Below are 25,383 nucleotides of genomic sequence, written 5' to 3' on the forward strand. Positions count from 1 at the left end.
GGTAAAATAATAATCTATAATATTATACAATTTATGTGTTTGAATTCGACCAAGGCCGTGATGGTTTACAGCGTACCCACTTCAAAGTTCATATCAGTATACATAATATAGGTGGTATTAGGTACACATAATTTGCCTTTGTTACACAAGAGCTACGATATTGCAATAGTGGTAATTTTTTTAATTAATTTATCGCGTACGGTCGTTTTTTTTTAGACGTTTGTTCAGTGTAAACGAATATTGCATACTATGAAAACCGAAAAAACCCACATATAATAATTAAAAAATGTATTTTTTCATACGCACACAATCGAGACCCGTCGAATATCTTAGAAGATAAAGACAATAATAATTGAAATTATATAAAAGAAGTACCTACCTATTTTTTTTACTTACAATTCGACATGTTCTAAGAATAATAAATTGTCTTGTACGCATTATTAATGATAAGTCTGTTTCGGTTATTTGTTTTCATTTTTCCCAATCCAACTAATGGAATTAGACCAAAAACAAGTGTAAAGCTTAAAGAGGAAAACGTTGACACATTTGAAGATTACACAATACCCTTTCCTCCGAAAAGGGTTAACGATTTTTTTTTTTAAATCTTGAACGAACTGAACTATTTCTTTTTTTCATTAGAGTACATTTTTTTCACCGCACATGTAAAATAGATATAGGCACTATGCAAGTATACAATCTTCAGTGTTTTTTTTTTCAAATTTTAATTTTGTTCTTTAATTTTTCTATTAGTACACATCTAACATTACAAATAATTTAATATAATAATTTATATAGATAAACATCAAAATCACAGTCAAAAATAAATAACGAGTATTTCATAGTATACTTAATAATATATATATATATATATATATATATATATATATATATATATATATATATATATATATATATATATTATAAAGTATATAAATATGTATATAATAAACGAGAGATAAAATTTGTTTAATAATAAATGTTACTTACTTAGTCTATATAGTGATAGTGAATAATAATAATGACAATTTCTAGTCTATATTTAATATATAATTATTATCTTAAATAATTTTTTAGAACACATTTTTTTTTTTGAAAATTGAACAACATTATCGTGTAACTTCTTCACGCTACGTAATACGTATTATAATAATATATATATAAGATAATACAGTTAAGACAAAGATATTATAACAAACAGCAGGAAAACAATAAAATATGTATTATAACGTATATAATATAATAATATAGGTAAACTATAACCTTGTGTATATTGCATTAAACGGTAGGGATTAACAAAAAACAAAAAAAACGAATCGTTTACTGTTATTATTACCTATTATTATCATTATAGGAATATAAATCAGATATATATATATATTGTTAAACATTTATGCGTGATCTGTAGGTATATATATATATATTTATACGTACTATGTAAAATAATATTATGGTAAACCCGGTTCGACCATTGTACAACCTAAAGATAGAACTGAAGATATCTAAAAGGGCTCTGTTAGGGGAGGAATAGGGAAAAATCTAAAGAATAATAACACTTTTAAATATGGCGGGTATACGAGGGGTTAAAAAAAATATATGTATATATAAATCAAAATAAAATAAATATAGACATTTTTTTTTTTGGAAACGAAAAAGAATAATAGTAATAATAAAAAAAAACAAAAGCTTGTGTGAAGTAGGTGAGGTATAGGTACGCGATTCCTTATGGACGACGGCTTCACTGGTTAACAAGGAGAATCCGTCTCCGAAGCGCCGTTAATTTTTTTCCAGACTCTTTCTTCGATTTGCTGTGAACAAAAAAAACCAAATACATTCACGTCACGGCGAGATAGTCAATAATAATGTTATACATTGCTTAACACGATCAAATTACACATCCACCAGTTCCCGTTTTCAGCGGTGTTAAATTACAGTGGCGCCAAAACAATATGTAGAGAGGGGGCAGAGAGGCTGGGTTTAGTAGGTTTTAAGCAATACAAAACGAGAACCGTGTTACACATAGAACAAGTTATTATGCTTTTTAAAACGAATGTTAAACAAACATTAAAAAAAAATATATTTCAAACCCAAAAAGCGCAAAACTCCCTTATCGGTTGTCCCTTATCAGCGAAACAGTATACCTTATCACAAATCTCTTATCAGTGATAAAAACGCGATTGACATGAAGTGAGTGTCGTCACTATTTGAACGGTATTTTTTTTAAACTTTCAACTTTATAATGTTTAAACATATTTTAGAATAATATGTAGAATGAAAAAATGTTTTCTTTATCGTTTTAAAATATACAACAAGTTTTGAACATAATACTGGCTTGGCGGTGTCTCGCTTTACTACCGAGATGAAGATTATAAAGACACGACCGAGGTAATATTAATATGCCTGGCCATGTTAGACATGTGATGGGTATGTTATAAGCAATTAATGTTTGTGAAAAACAAAAACGATTGTAGTTATAATGACACTAGATGTTGTTTTTTTTAAATATTATTATGATGTTCACATACACTTATTCAACTTAAACATAAGGTTTCAATCCCCTGTTTGGGTATTTTCCTCTAGTCAAACATATAATACGTGCATCAATTCACCGTAAGCTAACAGTATATTATACATTTTGAACTGTTAACGCCGGCGACTCGATTTCTGACAAGTACCAATTACCAATGCCTATCGCTGGCAATAATTAATTAGCACCACGTAGTTTATTCGATTTGCATCCTCGGCCTTGGCCCAAAACAATGTGTTTTCAACGAGTTCGTTCGTTACGGTCACCTCCTAATTAGCATCTGATAGTGCTCATTATTTTCTTTGCAACGGCCGTCGAAAACAACAAAATTTCAACACCGAGGTAAAGGTAAATTTCTGGTTTAGTTCTGACATCTTCAGACGATAGCCGATGGAACAGGAAAAAATATATATCCTCCACGTTTTGTTTTTCTCAAGTACAAGAACGGTTAGAAGATTCTCTAGACCGCACGATGGCCGTCAAAACGTCAAAATAGCGTTTTAATGGAAAACTCATTTTTTAACATAGTAATTTATGTCTACAGACAATAAATACAGTACAACGTTGCTTGAAGGAAACGTCATGCTCGACTTCCATCGGTAGGTAAGGTAATAATTATTGTTATTGAAAAGCTACAGTTCACAAATAGCGATAATTTCTCATCAGCAATAAGAGAATATGCGGTGTAGCATTATTTATTTATATTGATAAAACTTATAACCGTCATCGCAACGAGAATAAAACCATCATCAATTACTGTGCAAATGCTCAGCCAGCGACCCAATGTTTGTAAGCGTCATAGCACAATGTATGTTATTTTGAATCCGATGCAAATCGGTAGAGACAGTACCAATAACTACTGGGATAAATTAACGGATTACAGGAGGTAGTCCAAGAAAAATGATCATTTTCTTTTTAGCTTATTTTAAAGAAATCGTCCTCGGGTCTGGGTGTTCTTTACACACGCCCAAACCATCTCAATACACTCTCATTAGCACACCTACCAAATTGCTTCTTAAACACCGCTCTCCACACTGACATTTCAGTTCCGTCCATTTCCCTTTCGTCTCTTTCTCATTCATCGCCAAACGATCACTTCCATACAACATTGCAGTGACTTCACTACAGTTGTTGTATACACAATAGTCCTTTCACTCTAAACGGCATATTTCTGCCACAGGTAGTATTCTTCTTGCACGGTTGATTCCAAACATTTTTATCCATCACTACAGTCTGGCCGTCAAGCTTGACAGACAACACATCACGTCTATTCGTTATAATTAAATAAATATAACCGGTTTTATAATTGGCGAAAATAGGATAGGTCTATTTTGCGTGGGATCTATTGATAAATCTCGATTTGACGATCAGTGGTGTAGTTCGTTATCGTTATGAAACTTTTTAAAAGTCCAAAAGTCATCAGTAGTAGATGCACTATTAGTCAGCAGGGTTTTTCTCGTTATCTATTTCCACGTGGCTCATATAACTGTTTAGTTTTAGTTTTTAATGACCAAACTCAGGAAATAAATGCATCTATGAGAGTGCAACGTAAATGGTCTGAATTTGCTAGGTCATGTATTTTGAAATGCAAATAAATATGTCTTACACTAAAAAAAAAATAACAGAAAATCTTATAAAACTAATCAAAATAATAATACTTTTCGATTGGATTGATTGTCATTAAACCGTATTTTTAACTATTGAAAAAAAATGGCATTTTGTTTAAATGTATAATTTGTTAATAGATTAATCGCTTTGGACATTGTCATTAATGTGACCGTTGATCAGCCACAAGCCAAACAGCAGGTTATGTACTACGTTTACATGTACATTTTAAGAATTTTTCATTCTGATATCACGTGTAAACAAATGAGGTAATTCAGGTCGACTCGTTGTGAAGTGGGTTTAATTTAAGAATGGCTTAACTCGTATCATGTAAACTTAGTAATGTATTAATAGTATTCATGGGGCCGGCATTTCAATGTCTACTTAAGCTTATGACTAAGTAAAGTTTGATTATAGTTTTCTTTATTTCAATCGAAGTTTAAGAGATAAGCTCCACTTAGCTTTAGTTTATCTTAAGCAATGCTCGGGGTATGGTTTAACGAGTTTATCTGTGGTTTTTAAACCATAAATGATGATAATTACAGTGTTATAAAATTATAGATGAATAATTATTATTTATAGTGTCTTACGATTAACACATAAATCAGTTGTGGTTTTGTAATCTTTTATACTATAATTATGGATACCTCTTCATCAACGTACAGGTTAATTGTAGAACAAAAAAACAAATATAGTTTTTTTGAAGCTTTGCCGAGTGGAAAATTGAAATAAAATGAACTACTCGTTCACTTTTGAAGGTTCACCTTAATCTAGTTAACATGGATATGTTATTGGACTGGGTACAAGAAATGCGATGTGATGTCACCATTTTCGAGTCACACTTCCACTTTCAGTTGGAGATAAGAGATAATTTACAATAGATAAAGATATAAGAGATGAGAGTTAAGAGTTAAGAAGAAAATTACTAGGTTTATCTTTTTTGGTTTAACTTAAGCCTAAGATAAACCACATTTGAAATACCGGCCCACAGTGTTGGGTAGAAACCATAAATAAAAAAGATTCACCACACGACACGTGTACAACTTATCGGACACCACGACGCATGCAATAATATTATGTTTTAATGTCAGAGGGGGGGGAAGCACCATCACCAATCACCGCATTCACCATGTCCACCGGCGACACCAGCACCTCTGTTGTCCGGATCGCGGATCCGGTCTTACCCTGTGCACCATTTTGTTGCGGTCGTACCGTTCGACCAGCTCCTTTTCGGACAGGTACGCCAGACACTCGGACTTGACGATGGACGCCTCGATTTCGGGCGTCAGCGTGAGCACGGCCCGGTGCTTGCGTTTCAACATGGTCGACAACGCTTTCCAGCCCTTGCAGGACGGCCTGTCCGCGGTCACGTCCAGCCCGATGGTGTTGTTGTTGGTCTCTTCGGGGTACGGCGGCACGTTCGCGCCGCCCCCGTCGATCCGGCGGCAGTCCACCTGTTCGTACACGCTCAACAGGTGCGCGCAATCCTGTCGCATCGACACGTACCCTAGATCGTCCAGATGTTGCTTACCGTTCAGTATCACCGTCCTGGTGGTCTTCATGCTGGCCGCGTCGCTGTCGCTGCTCTCGTCCGTCCGCTCGGCGCTGCGCTCGCCCGTCGGCGACTCCAGCTCTTGGATGTCCTTGAGCACGTCGTCCAGCTCGGCGCTGAACCTGAATCGTCAATCAATAATGTCACTATTACAATCGCAACTTATTACCGTAACCGCGGTTACAGTTAATTACTTTTGCATTAACAGCTAACAATAGCTCTTATCATTATTATTATTCTTTTTTTTTTTAATATTCAACTGTTTTAAACTAAATTATTTTGTATGTTTTAACAAGATCATTAAGATCAAATGAAATATTTGTTTAAGAAATATAATAATTTAATTTCAGTTGTCACCTCCTTCTTAACCTCGGCCATCGTACACTTTTTGTTATTATGTCCTTAGTAAGTTCATCCATTACCGAGGAAAACAAGTACGGACTAGGGCAATATTGTTATCGTCGTTTTAAAAAATACCAATGTCGGCAATAATTATGTAAGGTTAGTCGGTTGCAATTATTATGTGAGCGATAAAAATATAATTTAAATGAACGCATTGTTATTTATTGTTTTATGCGAACCAACGAGGAAATTATGAAAATTCAAGGTTAAAAAATAAACCTGGCCACTATATTTAATAATATTATAACACAGCCGAGTCTAGAATACAATGGACAGAAAAAACAAAAAATAGCCAACAAAACAGTTGGCCAATGGAAAAATGTTTTCTTATCACCTAATTCTCTTATCAATAGTCTGTCTCGTCTGTTATCTAATAGTAAAATAATTTACTCCATCCCAAATAATATGTCATCAATTACTAATAAGTGGCTAGTATAGCCTTGGCCAATATTTTTACTGGCCATTTTTACCGTGGCCATTATTCACTCATTATCATAATATTAGCTATAATTAGTACACCGTTAAAACAAAACTCGCTCGCCGTGTGGTTTTAATTGCCAGTTGCGTGACTTTAGTGGTGTTCGGAAACGTCTAATTTGCCACAAACGACGTTATTGCCAGCCAATAATAAAAAAAAAAAACATAAATAACAATGCGACCCGTTCAGGCAGCTCGTGTCATAAAAATCCATACGGTTGTCGGTATTTGCTAAGAACTACCGCAATAATATAATATAATATATATTTTTTTTTGTTGCAAAGTGTGTCCAGAAAAAACAAGCTTAACCTATAAAAAATGTAAATTCAAACTTACAACACAATCCAAAAAAAAAAAAATTAATCAGAATAGAAGCAATCTAATAGATTGGAACTATGACGCTATTACCGCCCATGTCTGAGTAGAACAAAACGTGTCATATTATCAAATATTTATAAACACACACTCGAATCAATTTTTTTAAAAGCCGTTACTCGTGTTAAACTTGGCCATTTCAAACGTTTTATAACTGAAAAGCAGCACATATAATTACCACATATTTTTAAGGATAAACACGTGAATAACGAATATGTTTTACAGCACCCAACCAGTCTTCAATCTTAACCGAACATTACACTCGAGTAAGTAAACTAGTAAATAATTCGAGTAAACGAGTAATTAAATGAGTAAACAAATCTAGTAAATTAGTAAAAAATCGAGTTAGGTGAATAAATATATAGAATTAACGAAATTAATAATCGAGTAAATAAAAGTGCACTAAATCGAGTAAACTAGTTGACAAATTGAGTTAACGAATTAAGAAATCGAATAAGTGAATTAATAAATTTAGTGAAGTGGCAATTAAATAGAGATAATGAATAAATAGAATAAACGACTAAATAATCGAGTAAACGAGTAAATAAATAAATCGAGTAAACTAATCTAGTTAACGAATAAATGATTAAACAAATCTAGCAAACTAGTCAGAAAATCAAATAAACGTGTAAACAAATCTAGTAAGTAAATCGAGTAAACGAGTAAAATGAACTAGTAAAAACTGAGCAAACGAGTAAAAACTGAGTAAACTAGTAAATACATTGAGTAAACGAGTAAAAAAATTGAGTAAAGCGCGAAACAATGTTTGAACGGGACCGTTTTTTATACATATCGCTGAACACGTGTATCCGTGTTAAACAAGTAGCGCTTAGTGCTTACAGAGTTTCGGTTTTTTTTTTTAATTAGCTCAAACGAAATTAGACGAAAAATAAATTGACACTTTTCCCACCTCTCGTCCGACGATTCCACGTGTTTGGACAACCGGTTGCCTATGGTCTTCTGCAGCTCTTCCATCAGCGAGGCGTACTGTACAGGCTCGGCGGCCGGCGGCGGTTTCGGCGACAGGCTGCGCGGCGGCGGCCGGTCCACCGGCGAGTCGGGTGTGCCCACCGACAGGGCCGTGTTCAGGCGGGACCGGTAGACCGAGGGTTCGGTTAGTTTCTCCAGGCACTCGTAGATGGGAGCGGCCGCCACGCCGCAGCCGCCGGCGGTTATCATCGAGTCCTGCGACGAGCTCTCCGACAACCCGACGGGCGACGGCGTCCGCGAGAAACTGGTCATCAGCTGCGCCGGGCGACTGCCGGTGCCGTCCACCTCGACGATCACCACGGGCGTCACCGGTTTGGCTTTGCGCTTGAGCGTCACCGTGCGGCTACCGCACACGGCGGCCGGCCGCCGCGCGTTGTCGCTAAGCGATTCGGTCGAAGCGTAAGCGTTGCCCGCGCCAGTGGCGTCCGCTTCGAACACCCACGAACGGCCGTAATCGGCGTCCGCCGCTTTGATGCCGGCGCCGCTGTCCTGTCTGATTATCCCTTCGGATTTCACCTTGAACAACAAAACAACGCTTGTTCAATATTTATGTTTATAATTATATTAATTATAATTCATATTATACAGCGTGATCATGCTATCGTCAACCACTCGATGTCTCATAGGGTTTAATAAAAAAATTGAATTTTTGTTTTTCATAATGTTTTTGTACAATGTGATCGCAATTTTTTACAATTTTTATTTTGTATTTACCCACTTTCTAACACAAGGGAATGGGAGAGGTCGATATCACAATTTTTAGTTTGACTGGAGGGTGGGAACATACAATTTTTTTAAAAAATTGAGATCACATTATACAAAACACTAGAAAAAGAAAAGAAATTTAATTATTTATTATTATACCCAATGAGATATTGAGTGGTTCATGATAAAAATATGATCACTCTGTAAATATATATGTTAGGGTGGTCTAAAAATTGAATTTGCCCACCTTCATTGTTTTTTGCAAGTAAGTTTGGCCTATCCCATAGCCCTAAATTGTTTTACATTTTTTTTTTTACTCAAGCCATTTTATTGAGAATAATTTGCTGAACATTTTGACTGGTCGACAACTAGTTTTGGATAATAACTTTTAAAGTTATTTAAATTTAAATCGGTTTTAGCGGTTAAGAAGACATTGCTGGTCTAGATACAAACAAATATTATAAAGAAGCTCAGCGTCGAAGCTAATAAATGTTCAAAAAGTAGTTGTGTAAAAAAAAAAGGATTCAAGAATAGCTTTAACAAATGTATTGCTTTGATTCTAAACTGATGTTTTCCATGCAGTTTTTAACAAATCGGCCAGTGCGGTTTCAATTTCCGTTGGATAAAATTTGATTTCCTGACTTGTTTCCCGTCAGAACTGTATAGTAACACAGTAGTTTGGTTTAGTCGGCATGTTAACACGATTCGACAGTGATGGGAGAGCCGTGGTAGGTACTAATTTTTGTGTGAACCACTCGTGTAGAAAACATTTATTTATTTAAATTATTTTTCGCAACGTTCAACGAAAAATCGGCGTGGGAAAACAACAGCTGGTCGATAAACCCAAAGTACATGATATAATATTACAGTCCCGTCTAAATTCTAAACTATGCTGATGGTGTAGGTTAATTACGGGGCCACACCGGAAAGTAAACGACTCTTGGCATCCAACTACAATATTAATCGACAGTTTCCGGTAGAATAGAACGCATACCACTTAAAAATAATAATGTGATGACGTTTAAATATTACACTAGTCTTGTGATATTATAATATCATTATTATGTTTTCCGTTGGCATACGGTTATTAGGTTACGGAATTTGGCAAAAACAAACTCGTGTTTGTACAATGGTTACACGGTATAAACAAATAAATCATCGAGGTCACGACCACACTTCTGTTCTTCTGGACCGATTTAGCATAATAATATGTCTATTGATAGATAATCGTTTACCAAAGGTGTTTTCGACGGACAATAATTCATACGATTTTACCCTTTTCGCTTTGAAATCGCGAAAAACGCTCTAATACATCACCCTTCCTTATCTCTTATCACACTTCCTTATCACTTATTATCAGCTATCGACAATGAGACAGAATTTGATCTTGGCGAAAAGTATTGCACTCGTTTTTTTGAACGAACCTTCATCGTTTCACGTTAAAAAAAATGAGGAAATATTGCCGCCGTTTTGTATTTATTTAAATTTTATGTAGGTAATTAAACGTTGAACACAGATTGTGTTTCGCCAGCTCTGATCGTCGCGCAGTCTTTAGGTTTATATTTCGGTAAACATTTAAACGAAAAAAACCCGTTTCAGAGTTTTATTAAAGTGACAATGTGAAATATCAATATAATTATACACCTACTCGAAGTGATGAAAACCAAAAAGGGTAACAGAAACTTTTCTAAAAAAATTCACAAAAGTGTAAAACTGCCCATTTTTTCTATACTTAACTCTATGATTTCCATGCACTCACCCTTGGTATGATGTAATCGACGTCGGAATTGTTTTCTGGCTCGATGTGTTGCTTTGTTTTATCTTTGCGCTGCATGCAGCAGAAAGTTATTTGCGAATCGAGAAACGACCCTATTATGCCGGCTAATGTGCTCAAGCTGGTCGTGTAACGAGCTGTAAAAAAATAACAAACAAAAAACCGATTCAATAAAAACTCATTAAATATCATATTACAATAGAGTATCGCGTTACACAATAACGTTGGCCGCGGCCGATGGGTATAATATAATAACACACTGAAGACACATTAGATAATAATAAAACAACTATCCATTATATTAACCTAGCCAGGGTGGTAGTCGCGTTGTCGTGTAAAAAACTACTAAATCAACGTTGGAGAATATTGCTATTGACTAATGATTTACCGTATGCAACTAGTGTTTCCATTCCCCGTTTGGACATGATTTGTTTGGCCGATTCGGGTGTCAAGTACCTCCATTCTGCGATTTCCAAAATGATAAGGTTTATGATGTTCACAATCAGAATGGTAACGGTCAAAGACAAAAGACCCCGTTGTTTGGCAGTGGTCCAGTCGCCCACACACGAGAAGACGGCTCCGCCGACGCCGAAGAAAACGTTCTTCGAAAACAAACACAAGACATACATAAATTAATTATTATTTCAATATTAACAAAACCAACATTTTATCAAAGAAAAAGCGCACGAAGGGATGTTATTTTCATATTATTATTATTGGGGGGAAAACATTTGATCTCAAACTGTTAGAACTGTGGATATAAGGGTTGAGCTATGGGGCTGAAGCCCCTCCCTTGTGTCCTTAAATTGTATGCATTACAATTGTCTGATTTTAACATCCACAGTAACTTTAAGAAAAAAAAGACACTCAATTTTTTTATCGAAAGAAAGACATTGATCGTGAACATGTCTTATGATAAGCTGATTTTCTTTTTCTTATCAACCATCTGTTATCAGCTGATTCTCTAATCAATCATCTGTTATCAGTCATACAAGAATCGTTCATTTCCCCCAATGGATTCCTAGATGATAACACGTTTTCAAGTGACCACAATGGTTAAGACGGTTAATAAATCGTTATGTCCCGCATTCACCCGCCCTTTGTGGTCTTATTTTTTTTGCCAGGTTATACTTGGTAACAACTTGGTTATTATCAAGATAAAATATAACGTAGAATGGCTTGGGAAACTAGGAATTTCGAAAATGTTTTTTTAACTCTTTTAACTACAATATGGAAGTGTGCATATTTTCTTTGGACTTACCCACGACCCTGTCCATATGTTTGATCCTATTTTCAGCACAGGCACAGTGACCAAGAAGAATATGCCCGCCACTATTTGAACAGCGCCGACGCTTATGTACAGCGCACTCCACAGCAGGTGTATGGCGGTGCATGCTTGAATCCAGCTTAAGCACATCAAGTCATCTATGTGATTTTACCGTTTCGCGATTTCCTATTCGTGCCGGTTGGAAGGATACCTGCAAACAAGAAAAACGAAAAAAATTTAAATAACTTTCTTGTCAAATGTAATATTGCTTAGTTACACACCGTGACAGATTAAACGTTTTAATTAGAATCCTACCTAACCTGACCGGACCGGCATGACTTGTAACAGTACGATAGGTCACGGATCACAGACTGGTAACATATTTAAGAAAAAAACTTTTCTTGTAGAACTTGTTAAAAAAAAAATAGGAGCAATAACTTATTTAATACAATTTTTATTTTAAACGTTTACGAATTAAGAAGGGCTATTAATAAGTTGGAAAATATTTATGTGGAAATATTACTATTCGGAATGGTATTCAATAGTTATTTTCTAAGAACATTGTTTTTTTTTAAGAAACTATATTTATAAGGAAGACATTTTTTTTTTATGGTAATAGATTTAGAAAAAAAATTACTTGAAATGACAAAATGTCATTTAATTATTCTAAAAACATTATCAGGTAGGAAATTGCCCAATGTTTAGACAATATTTATAATTAGAAGACATCTACTCAAGAGTAATACTATTTCCTTAGTAAAAATGAAAAACATAATAATTAAAATACCGTTTAATTGGAGTGGTTAATTTTTATATTTTTCTCCGACGCGAAGGACGTTATGGCTAATTGTAATAACACATTATTGAAAATGCAGTAATTTTTTTCTATAAATTCCATATTATTCCAATTACACGAGCTCAACCGAAATGTTTTCCACATATTACCATTATAATTATTCCAAATTACATAATATTGTACTATGTGGTAATTATTGTTATTTCATCAAGACCCAAATTCTAGTCCAAAAATGGTGTATTGTTCAAATTAATAGTGTGCTAACGAAAATGTATACAGAAAACATACAAGTACCTAACAGTGAAAATTTTGTTTTAGTTTAAACGTGGCGTTATTAATTGAAGCCCCGAAGCAAATAATATATTTTTTTGAAGGCTACTGATAATAATGCAAATGGGACCACCTGACATTGAGAGATAGGTGGACTCGTGCACTTTTTTATTACATTCCTATTTGTCGGTTCCATTCAACAATAGACTTTCCGTCACGGTTAGTGGTTCAATTTCGTTTCCGGTTATGGTTTTTCGATCGAAAAAAAAAAATATTTGTTTTTAATATGGAAATATTATTACATTATTACAATGCTCGTGCTCGCGTTATTAGTTGCTGCGTTATTGAGACGTTAAGCATGCCCGATTTATTTGATTTTTTTCAAGATAGCCATAAAATATAAATCTATGTGTTAGCCGTTCCATGACGAACATTATGGACATTTTTTTTTTTTTTTTTTTAAACTGTTAATAACTTCACAGGATCGGTCGATTAGGGGAAAAACAATATTTTTGTTTTATTATACTCGACACTGGTAATAATGGTATTGCAATTATTTTATTTTATAAATTGTATCTTAATTAATTCTATAGTTTAAACTTGCTACTTTCGGGAAAATTGTAATTAAAACTGAGAACATTTTAACATGAATATGTTATTGGGTTGGATAGAACAAAATTTTTGTGATAAGAGATAAGAGATTATTGATAAGAACTAAACGATAAGAGATAAATGTTTTTCCGTTGAACGGAGAAAATAACTAGATTTTTTTCTTCGTCTAATATAATATATGAGAACAAAAAATACTAATAATTATTCTTTACGACTTATTTTTAAACTATTACACAATATCAAAGGACATTTTTAAAATTGGTTAATAAAATTATAACGAAAATAAAAATCAAAATATCACTTGCAACCAATTTCACTAATGGACAAGTCAACTCGGCTCGTTTTGCACAGACTCACAATGTTATGTGTGCCTTACGGATTAAGTGAGTTATGACTCTTTTGAGCAAACTAGATCAATTCAGTAAATCGTCCAATGTTATTTTTTACATAATATGGATATTAAGATTTAAAAACCATCCCACATGTCCCCAAACGTACACAGTTTTTCATTTAAAAAATATATTTTAAACCTGAAAATTGTTTTTTTCCACTTATCCCTAAGTCTTCGGCCAGATTCTCTTAGCCAGGTCTTCAAACAAACATCACAGAATTGTGCCGTTTAAACCGGACACGGTTTTCGGTAGTACAATCAATAATGATCTATTATTATTATTATTATTATTATTATTATTATTATTATTATTATTATTATTATTATATCGTTAAACGATGAGTACATTGAACGGTCGTTACACGTTAGTGTATAATACCTAACATAATATATTAGTATAATATAGGTAAAAATTAAAACACAAAACAGGTACTACACCGAAACGAATTATTTGTTCCAAGGTCCTAAACTTATACAATTTGAGAATTGTCACGAATCTGTTATTGTTGTAATTTATGCGTTTTTTTAAAAAAAAGTTGCATAACAGATAACTGTATTATTGTTTTACAGTACCGCGGCGATTAGGTAATACTAAACCAATATTAAGATGTTTTTTTAATCGTTGCTTTCGAGTAAGTCATATTAAAACCACAATTTTTTTTTTTATGATTTAACAATACGAATACCAAAAAAAATTGGATAGCTGATATTTAAATGTGTGCAATATTTATTTGCACGGCCCGACGGCCATAAAAATATATTGTATACATTTTAATCTGAGTAATCCCTAATGAATGTACAGATAAGTGCATATCAAAGGTATTTGTTTTTGTTTTTTTATCGTTAATAATATTTAAAACATCAGCTAATCGATTTACGACTATTTGTCTTCAAAGCATAATCCGTGACCGTGTAAATTTATACAACATGTTAGTTTGACGATGGAAAATAATGTAAAAATGTAATAATAATAATAATGGAATTGTTGACTTTGAAAAATGTATAACAGTGGTTGAAGTGTTTTTTAGTTAGTATTTTCCAGCCCATTCATTTTTTATAACTCTTAACTTGGCACTGGCACCTTTACTTGGCACCTGATACATAATATTATATTTTCTATACAATTTTTATTGATCAAACTAAAAAGTACATATTTTATTTGACTTATTTTTGTTATTTGAAAACGAGCCCTTGTCAAGTTAAGGGTTAAAATCATAATTTTTTAATAGCTATTCGTTTAAAAAATGTGTAGTTTTTATCAACTATGTTGTTTATAAGAAATAATATATGCATTAAGAGCTGATGTGGTTAACTCGTTTTTTTTTTTTTAGAATAATTTCTCTTTTTAAAAGTGGAATATTATCATCGTTAAGTAACATAATATTTTATGTAGAACCAAGTGACTAAAATTGTATACTTTACATTTATTTCAAAAGAAGTTAAATATTATCAAATTTTATGTTTGTTTATTTTATTTTTATCAAGCCACGACCAAATCGGTTTTAAAAGTAAAAAACACATCCATTTCATTTTTTTTTTTTTTAATAAAAACTCAAATTTTAGGTATACAAACAACTGTAATCATCATTAGAATTCACGCCCGTTTAAAAATGATATATTTTGCTATTACAAAAAACACCACAAGAGTAGATGAATTATTCTATTAATTATTTTTGCATACAATGGCAAATTTTTGTCACGGCAGAATGTACTGAACGAACAAAACAGATTATAAATTCAAATTGCTGACCTCCGGCAAAGAGCAAAAAATAATTATGTATGTTATCAGTCAGTTACATATTTTTATTAGTCAGTTATAATATTATCATTGCATAATGCAGGTAGAATATCGTACAAGACGTTTTGATATTTTAGATCAAACGCCAAGAATGAACGGAATTTACAGTGTTGTTTTTTTTTTCTCAATAGTTTTGTCGGTCTACACGAATCGTTTGGTTAAGTGTGAATAAAAATAGATGTAATTAATATTGACTTTTTAGGTTTTTAGATAAACAGATACTGCAATGTAAAAATTTTTTATTTCAAACTACATAATATAAACGTTGCCCTATGAACCGTGTGTAATTATCGTTATTGATTTCGTGTCAACATAGTATTTTAAAAGTAACAAAACACATTAGCCACAGACAGTGCATCTACTGTTGAAATCATAATTACTATTATGCAGATAATAAAAATAAGTTAAAGAAAAAAAAAAGAACGCAAAATGTCGTGTGTTTTACAATAATTATTGGCTTTGTAATCAAATGAGTAGATAAAATATCGACCTGGGTCAACGCGATTCTTTTAGGTTAAGAGTTACCTGCATTAAAGTATTGAAAAAATACAAGTATTTTTTTTTTTTTTTAATAATTATTGTTTTATTAATAATATCCGGTACGTACTTGAATGAGAATTTGGTGTTGCAATACGGAGACAATTATTATTATTAGTGTATTCGAAGGCGACTCGAGTTTTTTTTTTTGGTTATAAACAAACTATAAGTTTTTTTTTTTATCGTTATTGTGTATTTTATATTATATTTTTTTCCGACACTAGATTGTTGTAAAATATTAATGTTATATTTGAGTAAACCGAGAACACTGGACAAGACTGATAGCAATAGAGATTGCAGCCATGTTGGAAAATCGATTACCGGGCAATATAATAAAAAAAAAAGTGGTACCTACCCGGTTATGAATTCTAAACACACACACAGCTGCAGCTGTCGTTGGACTAATGTGTATACTAATAATATAAGGTGTGTTACTTCGGTGGACAACGGTTAAATAACAATGTTATTATTATAAGCTGATAAACTTTATCTCTTCGGTCCGGGATTTTATCGTCGATATTGGTATATTCTTTCAATGTATAATAATTCTAAGTATACTAAGTGTTGTATACAGAGTGATTCGTTAAGCATTCCAGACGCTCTCCGAGATAGTTATGATAATACCGATTGATTGTGTAGTTGTACTTTTTTGAGAGAGACATATTCATGATTGAAAAATATATGCAAAGTTATACTTGACAAAATGAACTATTTTTTTAAATTTTCGTTACAATACCCGTCCTTTGTTGTTCTATCAGTACAATTTTTTTTAATTTTACCAACACTCAAACTAAAAAAAATATGGGAGCTAATAAAATTATTGAATTCCGTCAAAAATACATTCATACGATTTTATTAGTTCGGTTTTTATGGAAATAAATGTGTGACAAGGTGTAACCACGATTACTTTTTCTTCGTCAAGTATGTCTGCTTAAAGGGAGCCAAAATAAAGTGCATAATATATGTAAAGTATATTGTATTATGGTAAAATTTATATCCCCCTACGCGGCCATTTTGTTTCTGAAGATAACGATTCGACAACATGTGCAATAATAACCCGAGTCTGTAATAGATACAATTTTCTCAAAAAAGAGTGTCATATTATAATCTCAAACAAATGTTATGAAATTAATAATAAAAATATTTACCTTTTTTTAGTATTTTCCAGAGCTACATCAACTTGTACAACTCGAATGGTAACGTTATATTATGTTAAATAAACTTGAAAAACAAAAATAATTATTTGACTTGATTAGATATCTGGTCAATGGCCAATGTCCTACGTTAAATGGATCACCCTGTATTGTTTACTTGATCGTTTTCGTTATAAATATGACTATTTTTACCTTTTGCCACCATCATAAAACCCAGTCCGTTTGCCCGGATTAATAATATTTATAATACACAACACACAATAATATTATTATGTACCTGTAAACGTCTTGCACATTAAATTTTTAGAAAAATTCATATTATTTGAACTTAAACTTTACACTGTAATTTTTGTAATAAAGTATTTAGTTATGAATTTCTAGTCCATTTTAAATATATTTGTATAACAAGTTAACACGTATACACGAAAAGTATATGTATTAGTTGTAAAAAAATTGAAAACAAATTAGGTAAACTACATGGTGATTCAATAAGGATAAGACGCTGATTTTTTTCTTAAAATAACTGCAATTTTGTAGTTTTTTTTTAACCATTTATTGTTAGTATTTTTTTTTTTCAGAGCTCTATAAATTGTTTGAAACTTAAAATATGATAACGTGTACTACTAATGTGTATACAATAATAATAACGTATAATTTAAATAATAAATATCTTTAATTAACTCTATGAATTGAGATTAATTTGTCGGAAATGTTGACTGGTATGTGTACAAAATTAAGTTGCCAAAAATTATAAGGACATTTTTTGAATAGATAGTAATAAGACATAATCCAATTTCTTAACCATAGATTAATAGTACATACAATATGTATACCTACATGTGACCAGTGGAATAATTTTTTAATGTAGTCGAAACTTGTTTTAAAATTGTTTACAAAGTAAAATATAAAATTATGTTTCTTTTTGTTACTAATATTAAAAAAAAAGAAAACAATTTTGCCAGTTTGTTGAAAGCCACCACCCCACTCTAGTGTGATAATTATAATATGTACAAATATGACTACCTAACTACAACAGCTAACTTATAAAATATCTTAAAAATTATGTCTTATCTACGTCTATCTAACCTTGACTGTGCGACTTGTGGCTGATGATTTTAATAAATAAACAATTTTCGCGTTTGTTTGTCTGCTGGAAGTAATACTTTTGATTGTAATATTCGGTTAGACAATACCGCTTTGTGTCGAGCATAGTGGTTTAATGAAATACGTCATAGGAATAGTTTACACGTAACGCGTTCAATAGCTCAGTTGCATGTTGACTTATTAACATTAAATTGAAAGGGGAAGTCAATTCACACATTTTGAATGGGAAAAATCTAGGCGGGGAACTTTTGGAACGGATTCGCACACCATTCATGTGAAATAGTAATAATAGTAATAATAATAATAACGGATAGAATAATCGTTACGTTGTTGTGTTGGGAAATTATTAGGGTTCAAAATGAGTGTCATCCGCAATGAAAAGAAATCGCACTCACGCTGTTTTGTTATTATCTAAAGTTGAACGCGAGCAATACTACTGATAATAGTACAAATAATAAACAAAATTCAATTAACATTTACCTAAGCAAATAAGTGTTGCTAGCGCGTCGCTACCGAAGTCCATAATGATTAAACCATTTATCAACATGCATAACAGGTGAAATTTACCGGACAATAGCTGTATTTGTCTAACCTTTTTTTTGTTTGTCTCTAACCGAGTCAAAAACAAACACAACGCGTAACGAAAATAATGATTAATCCAACCATTAAAAGAAATTAATTTGTTGAGGAACATACATATTATTATATTGTATTATGATCAGCTGTCTTTCTATCTCTTATCAGCCGATTCTATTATCGATAATCTCTTATCAGCAAATAAAATAAACCTTATCTAGCAATTCAGAAAATTAAATAAAAGTTTAATAATATTTAACTAGGGAAAAAATGAGTTCAGTATCAAAAGAATAATTACAATAGTTAGATGTAAGTATTAAAATGTAAATAATTGTAATTATAAATAAATATTCATTTTTTTTTTAGTTTCTGTAGGTATATAAAAATATAAAAAAAAAAAAAAAAAACACCTTAACAAATTTAAATTTATAAGGCTCTTTGGATTTCAAATTATTTGGTAACATCTATCTATCTAATTAAGAATATTAATAAGTAATGATTATTTTTTTTTTGTATTTATCATAATTTAAGTTAATGTCAAGACAACACATATGGTAATTGTTGAGCCATAATAATGTTGTTCATTAAAGGCTACTACTATTTAAAAAAAATATATATATATCAGTTTTTTTTCTTAGATATTTCTTAAAAAAAACAATACCCATTTGTATTTGGTCAACTATGCATGGACTCTCTACATCGGTCAAGTGGTTTGTAAATATTCAAGTATCTTTTAATCCTTATTAGGCTACCAAATTAATCCGAACAAGGAATTCGTTATTCGTATGTTTATAGAAACATACGATAGTGTTGTATAGTACAACACTACTTTGGGAGGTCCTTACAAAAACAACAGCTATTAAAATTAATTTATCTGGATGTTGTTTCAAGCCCTTCAATTAGATCAAATAGATAATAGAAATTCTAAAAATTTACTAAGGTATTTAATTTTTTAAATACCTGTTTTTTAATTTATTGTAAACAAATTATTGAAAAATAAATAAATAAATATATTTTGCATATTTTTCTTCTTAATTAAAACGTGTTAACTTTACTTGAAATCTGGGATTGATGGATTATTTAATTTTTAAGTCCGAATAAAAATTAAAGCTTCATTATGTTAACGAAAAAGTTTCTAAACGTGAGACTGCCTTAGAGTTTTATGCCACGAAGGTATCTCTATAGATTTAGACATGTTTTATTCTTCTTTGAATGTTTTCAAAGTGGTCGTTTAGTACCTGACCTAACCTTTGTAGTGTTCTCGTATATTTTGTATTGGTTTGTTATTTTTTGTCGTTGTTTTACTTATTGTATTACTGCAACTTCATTGTTATTGGCAAGATAGTAATAGTATGTTGTGTAAGAAAAAAATGTACACTGCCATATTGTTATGGACGTATCCCTCTTTTAATTTAGGTTGGTCTGAGGATATTCTACTTGATGAACGAGATCTTCGGGGAAGTATGGAATCAAGTCGTTTTGTTGCTGAACAAGTTTACAAAATGGAAACGTTATAATATTTTGTGGGAAACTATTTGAGTTCACCTATAAATAAAACTCGTTTTGTTTACATATGTATATATTTTTTTGTTTGCACAGCTCTAGAAGAGTTTACACAGCAGTTGATAGAAGTATAGAAGTGTTAATTTTTTTTTTCTAATCCGAAAATCAATAATATAAATCTATTTTACACTAACCTAACATAACTCTAATTATACATTAAATAGCTGTTATCTTTTATGACACGGACTGATAGTCATGTCCAAAAAATACCCTTTAAATAATTTAAAAGTTTCCACCCTTTTCTAGGATAGAATTTGTAGTGCTTGAAAAAATAATCATAACATTACTTTTTTTTAGTTATATCAAAAGTCATAGTACCTAACACATCCAACAGTGTTCCAAGCATTCCAATTGCTTCGTTTATTTTTCAAACATACCAGCATAGATTAAAATAACGTATTTCAGGATATCACCACGTGAAGGCTATTAAGGAACAAAAAATACTATTAATATCTACATCGTATATTTTAATCTACGACAGTAATTTGTTATTTATTTTGTAGTTATGTGTTTGGAAAACTAAGGTTACATTAAGTTCACCGTCTAATCTCCTATATAGATAATAACATAGACAATAAAATATTTGTATAATCTGACTGTTGTCAATTCCTAAATGAAATTATATTAGGAATACAACAATGCCTATGGCAATGTCTATTGTTAAAAATAGGAATTATTGGCCGATTTGTCGGTACATTTGTTATCGTTGTATGACGTTGTATTATTTATAAATCATAGCAATATTATAGCACAAGCAAACTATGCAGATTGTATTCAACATTGTGTTATTGAAAAAGGGTATTTTTAATTTAGATAGGCCAAAAATCCTCCTGGAGTAGTTCAGCCACTCACCCATTGAAATGAATCCGGATTCAAATTCAAGTCAATTCAGCAATTCAGGACGATTTAAGCCGTCACATAGAAGTTTCTAAAGTAATGCCATATCTTGCAACCCATTCTAGACTGTCAAGCACTGAGAATGCATTCATGTTTGGGTAGCTCAATTCTGATTGCCAGAAATGTACGCTGTAACCACTCCCTAGCAGAGCAGAGTCTGGAGCAATGACTGGATCCATAATCATTCTCTAGGATAGATCTAACCATCGAGCAGGGTAGGATACGTTTAATTAGTCCAAAGATCTCTGGTGTGACCTTTGGAGATCTTGATGATCTCAATGTGTTCGTGAAAGCAAAGATTGTCGTTGCACTATGTCTGTATAGGAAGGACTATTTGGATTCGAATTTTGACACAATTAGCTCTAGGCCTGAGTATATTTTGCTAATTGTGCAGAGAGACAATCTTGGACCGATGCAGGATGTTATATGACCGAGAATGACTCGATGGGTTCAGCATGTTACACACTAAAGAAACAACGTTTGCTAAGAGCAGATGACCTCTAAAAAGGACTCAAGAGGGGATTTCTTTTAATTGCCACTTGGTTATAACCAAAAAAACATAACATCCGCTTGAAATCTTGACAAAGCGTGGATTTAATCTGAAATGTTGTATATTAGTTTTTTTTGCCAGATTTGTGAAGAGGTGTAACAGAGCTAATTGTCCATATTGAATTCCCTCGTTGGGCGATAGTGTACACCAAGGCAATAAAATGTAAAGGAGATGACGGATTTTATGCCATATTAAAAACCATCAGATAAGCCATGTGGCCACAACCAAGCTGTTAGCTTTTAGAACAGCTGCTGAACCGTGGTCAATGTCATTTACATAATAATATGTTGCATAATAACCTATAATTGTTGTACGTATGATGTTTGAACTTTTTATGACCTTTGACTGTAAGACTCTCTGTAGTCTGGTCTCGAATAACGACTAGTAAAAATGCTTATGACTCATGTGCATAACTGACAATGATAATATGTAACGTTTCAGTACAGATTAGATAAAATCAGACGGTGCACTTGGTTACCGTTTACTGAAATCTCAATCAATCAAATTCGGATCAATTCTCCATACCAGCGGTTGTTACTCTGATTCGAGGAGGCGATGAGTTTGCTTACTAACTGTCACCACTGACCACTTAGACCGACTGGTTTTATCTAATCTGCGGTTTTAATAGAAAAATGTAAGATAAGGTCACACCGATTAATCTTATGACTAATGGACTACCGAACTGAATTATTATAAAACCTACATTGAGTAACGGGTGTCATCGCGGTTTCCGTTTCAACTAGAAATTATAAACACATTTGGGTGTGTCGGAAAAAAGAAATAATTAATCGGTCGCGTTTTTTCTTAGCCCTAGTGATAATTAACATAAATAATATTATTCGTTGTATTTTAACCTCCCAAATGCCATATCAGTGTACCTGCCGTGTGGAACACGGCAAACGGGTTTTTCAAAAAACATTTAACCATAATATCTTACTACCGTTGGTTAACGGATTTTGATAACAGAATGGCAAAAATAGTTCAAATGCAAACAACGTTTTTGTTTTGTACAATATTTTTCAATTACTCGGTGCTTAACTTTACAAAGATTTGATTTACCTTATAAATTCATCTGGAGTTTATTTTTAAACATACACTACCTACCCTCTCAATGCCATCACAAATTCCTATTACTCTTTTTTTTTTTAATTTCTATTCCGTACATAATTTTATTTTTTTCCCGCTTCGTACAAATTCTACAAAAAAAAAAGAAATATTGTTATTCGCATCCGATTAGATCCGATTCCTTTTTTGTTTTTTTAAACTTCCCAAACGATCTGCACGCGTTTACCTTGAATTACTTGCCATATTATAATATTTCAGTTCCACCTGTATGGTGTATTTTCGATATTGTCTAACAACTTGCACGTCATATTGAAGATTTTTTGTTTTTTTTTTGTTTAGCAAATGTTGCGTATTTTCTTCTAGTCGGTTGTATCAGTTTATCCTGATAATTGACAATTAAAGTATTTATTAAAACGATTACTGTGGGGGAAAAATTAGCTATAATTACCGTAGTAACATACATCAAGTCAATTGCTAAGCTTTGCCCATTATATATTATAATGACAAAACAAAAATTGTTTCGGATTACCCGTTACCACTACCACGGTGACTACCAACGGCCAATGGCCAAGGAAATTCCTAAGTATAAAATGTATAAACAATAGTAGCTGGTGTATTTTTACATTTTGCGAAACAATGTTAATCGCTCAACCGAGATGTGACAACATATGCATTTACTTTTTTTTTTAAATACCAAATATGCAAAACCGCACACACGTTTTGCGTTGTGCGCACTTAAACGGCAAATTTTATGCGTTTTGGTAAATTTTTCATTGCCAATAAAACTTATAGATTTCAACGGAATACAATGGCAACAATTTGTTGTATTTGTGACTATTCTCTGTTAAGTTTATCTCGGACACTAGCGTGCGAGTGTGTTACTAGTAAATTAGTATTATTTTTAGATTTTTTAAATTTAATTTTTAGCACGACTCAAATCCAATAAGCTATTAAAAAAAACCTGTAGTTTGTTGGAGAAAAACGAAATTTTGTTGTACTGCTAACTTTATGAAGGTATAACGAATTCGATGTTAAATTATTCATGTTAGCCAATAAACAACAAGAGATTTAATTTTTTTGGAAATTGTGTATCTAATTTTTTATAGCTTTAATAAAATGTCAACATTGATAATTCAGAAAATATTGGCTCGTTGTCTATTGGATTAGTAAAGCGATTGAGTACTGCAGAATACTGGATGATCCATTTATTATTTAGCTATTAAACTTGAGAATGATTCGCTGAAAACTGTCGACTGTTCGAACACCAGTTTTGAGTAGTGGCACTTAAAGTTTAAAATCTAAGACGGTAGGTGAAATGTGCCTTTTGGTCGCATTAAATTTTTAATTTTCATTACTCTAAGTGTAATTATATTCCAAACCGGTTATTGATCAGGTAAATTGTTTTTGTAAAAATTATTCTTAATTCAAATAAAATTAGTTTAACGGTATTAAGTTGAAACATGTTTACAAAAAAAAAACCCCGATAAAAGTACCTTTCAGAGGTATTTTAGCGATAAAACACCTGAAATAAAAAAAAAGATAGAGAACAAGATTACAAATAGTAACCTGAAATGCGTTTTTCAAAAATATCAAGATTTAAAAAAAGTGTTTTCCCCATTTTTTATATTGACTTATGCGTGGATCTCTCGTTGGAAATCTTGTCCTGTATCCTTTTTTATCTCACGTGTTTTATCTCTAAAATCACATTGAAAGGTACCGTTTTCTTGTTTAAACATGTTTAAATGAAAACAATTATCGCATAAATTGCTGTTATAGTCCAAAAAATTAATAAACTACCAAAAAAAAAACAGACTTTTTATTCCTGAACTAATAATTACACGTCACAGTTTACCCTTTAAATTAAGATTTTGCAAAACTGCCTATACCTAACTCTTTAACAATTAATAGGGGGGGGGGGGTGACGCCCTCTTAAGTTTCAAAAATCTATAAGGACAAACGGTTTACAAACCCGAGTGTCATGAGTTAAATGGATCACCGTGTATAGAGTCGGGTGTATTGCATTTTTTTTTTTACCTATTGTTTTGCGTATCATCGACCGCTACGTGGTAAGGCGTCGTCGGGATCGCTTATCAATCCGACGACTGACGGTTATTCCGTCCGGTAGATGTTCGCCCGTCGTCCGGCACGCACACCCGCACACACACCTGCACACGGCGCATACAACACCCGCGAACGAAATACGCGGACGTTGTCTGTTTATTATAATACGGTCAACACATAAGCGGCGACGATACCTATTTGGTGTGTTCGCGGCACTGTTCGGCGGAACTGCGACGGCGGCACGTCTCTCGTCGGTCGGTGCACGTCGTACGTTTGGCGCGCTCGATCGGCGGCGATTACTACGCGTTACGGCGGCGGCGGCGGCTATGGTGGGACGC

The 25,383-nt window shown here is 32.5% G+C and overlaps 1 protein-coding gene across 3 annotated transcripts; it reads right to left on the minus strand.

The window, feature by feature from the left end:
- Positions 1–966: 966 nt before the first annotated feature.
- Positions 967–25,341, minus strand: LOC126845753 (uncharacterized). 3 transcript variants are annotated; one of them, XM_050584628.1, is made up of 7 exons: positions 25,019–25,341; positions 11,666–11,882; positions 10,793–11,006; positions 10,390–10,541; positions 7,846–8,441; positions 5,314–5,803; positions 967–1,805 (listed from the first exon to the last, which is right to left on the minus strand). In XM_050584628.1, exons 2-7 carry the CDS (start codon positions 11,819–11,821, stop codon positions 1,743–1,745), a joined length of 1,671 nt encoding a protein of 556 aa, XP_050440585.1. In that variant the 5' UTR covers positions 11,822–11,882; positions 25,019–25,341; the 3' UTR covers positions 967–1,742. The 3 variants fall into 3 exon arrangements, with proteins under 3 accessions (XP_050440585.1, XP_050440587.1, XP_050440586.1); XM_050584630.1 differs by lacking the exon at positions 25,019–25,341 and adding an exon at positions 16,431–16,482; XM_050584629.1 differs by lacking the exon at positions 25,019–25,341 and adding an exon at positions 16,146–16,409.
- Between the last annotated feature and the right edge of the window lie 42 nt (positions 25,342–25,383).

The sequence above is a fragment of the Adelges cooleyi genome, unplaced genomic scaffold (genome assembly GCF_023614345.1).
Source record: "Adelges cooleyi isolate 19-005CV unplaced genomic scaffold, UGA_ACOO_1.1 ACOO_flye_CR_arks_rails_tigmint_CR_PRNA_8, whole genome shotgun sequence".
NCBI classification, from domain to species: domain Eukaryota; kingdom Metazoa; phylum Arthropoda; class Insecta; order Hemiptera; family Adelgidae; genus Adelges; species Adelges cooleyi.

What these genes read in the sequence shown, in the direction of transcription:
- LOC126845753 (XM_050584628.1), bottom strand. Translation starts at nt 11,821, where the DNA reads ATGTGCTTAAGCTGGATTCAAGCATGCACCGCCATACACCTGCTGTGG. An exon ending in TCGATTACATCATACCAAGG is followed by an intron (nt 8,442 to 10,389) that starts GTGAGTGCATGG and finishes TTGTTGTTCAAG; the next exon opens with GTGAAATCCGAAGGGATAAT. An exon ending in GTGGAATCGTCGGACGAGAG is followed by an intron (nt 5,804 to 7,845) that starts GTGGGAAAAGTG and finishes TTGACGATTCAG; the next exon opens with GTTCAGCGCCGAGCTGGACG.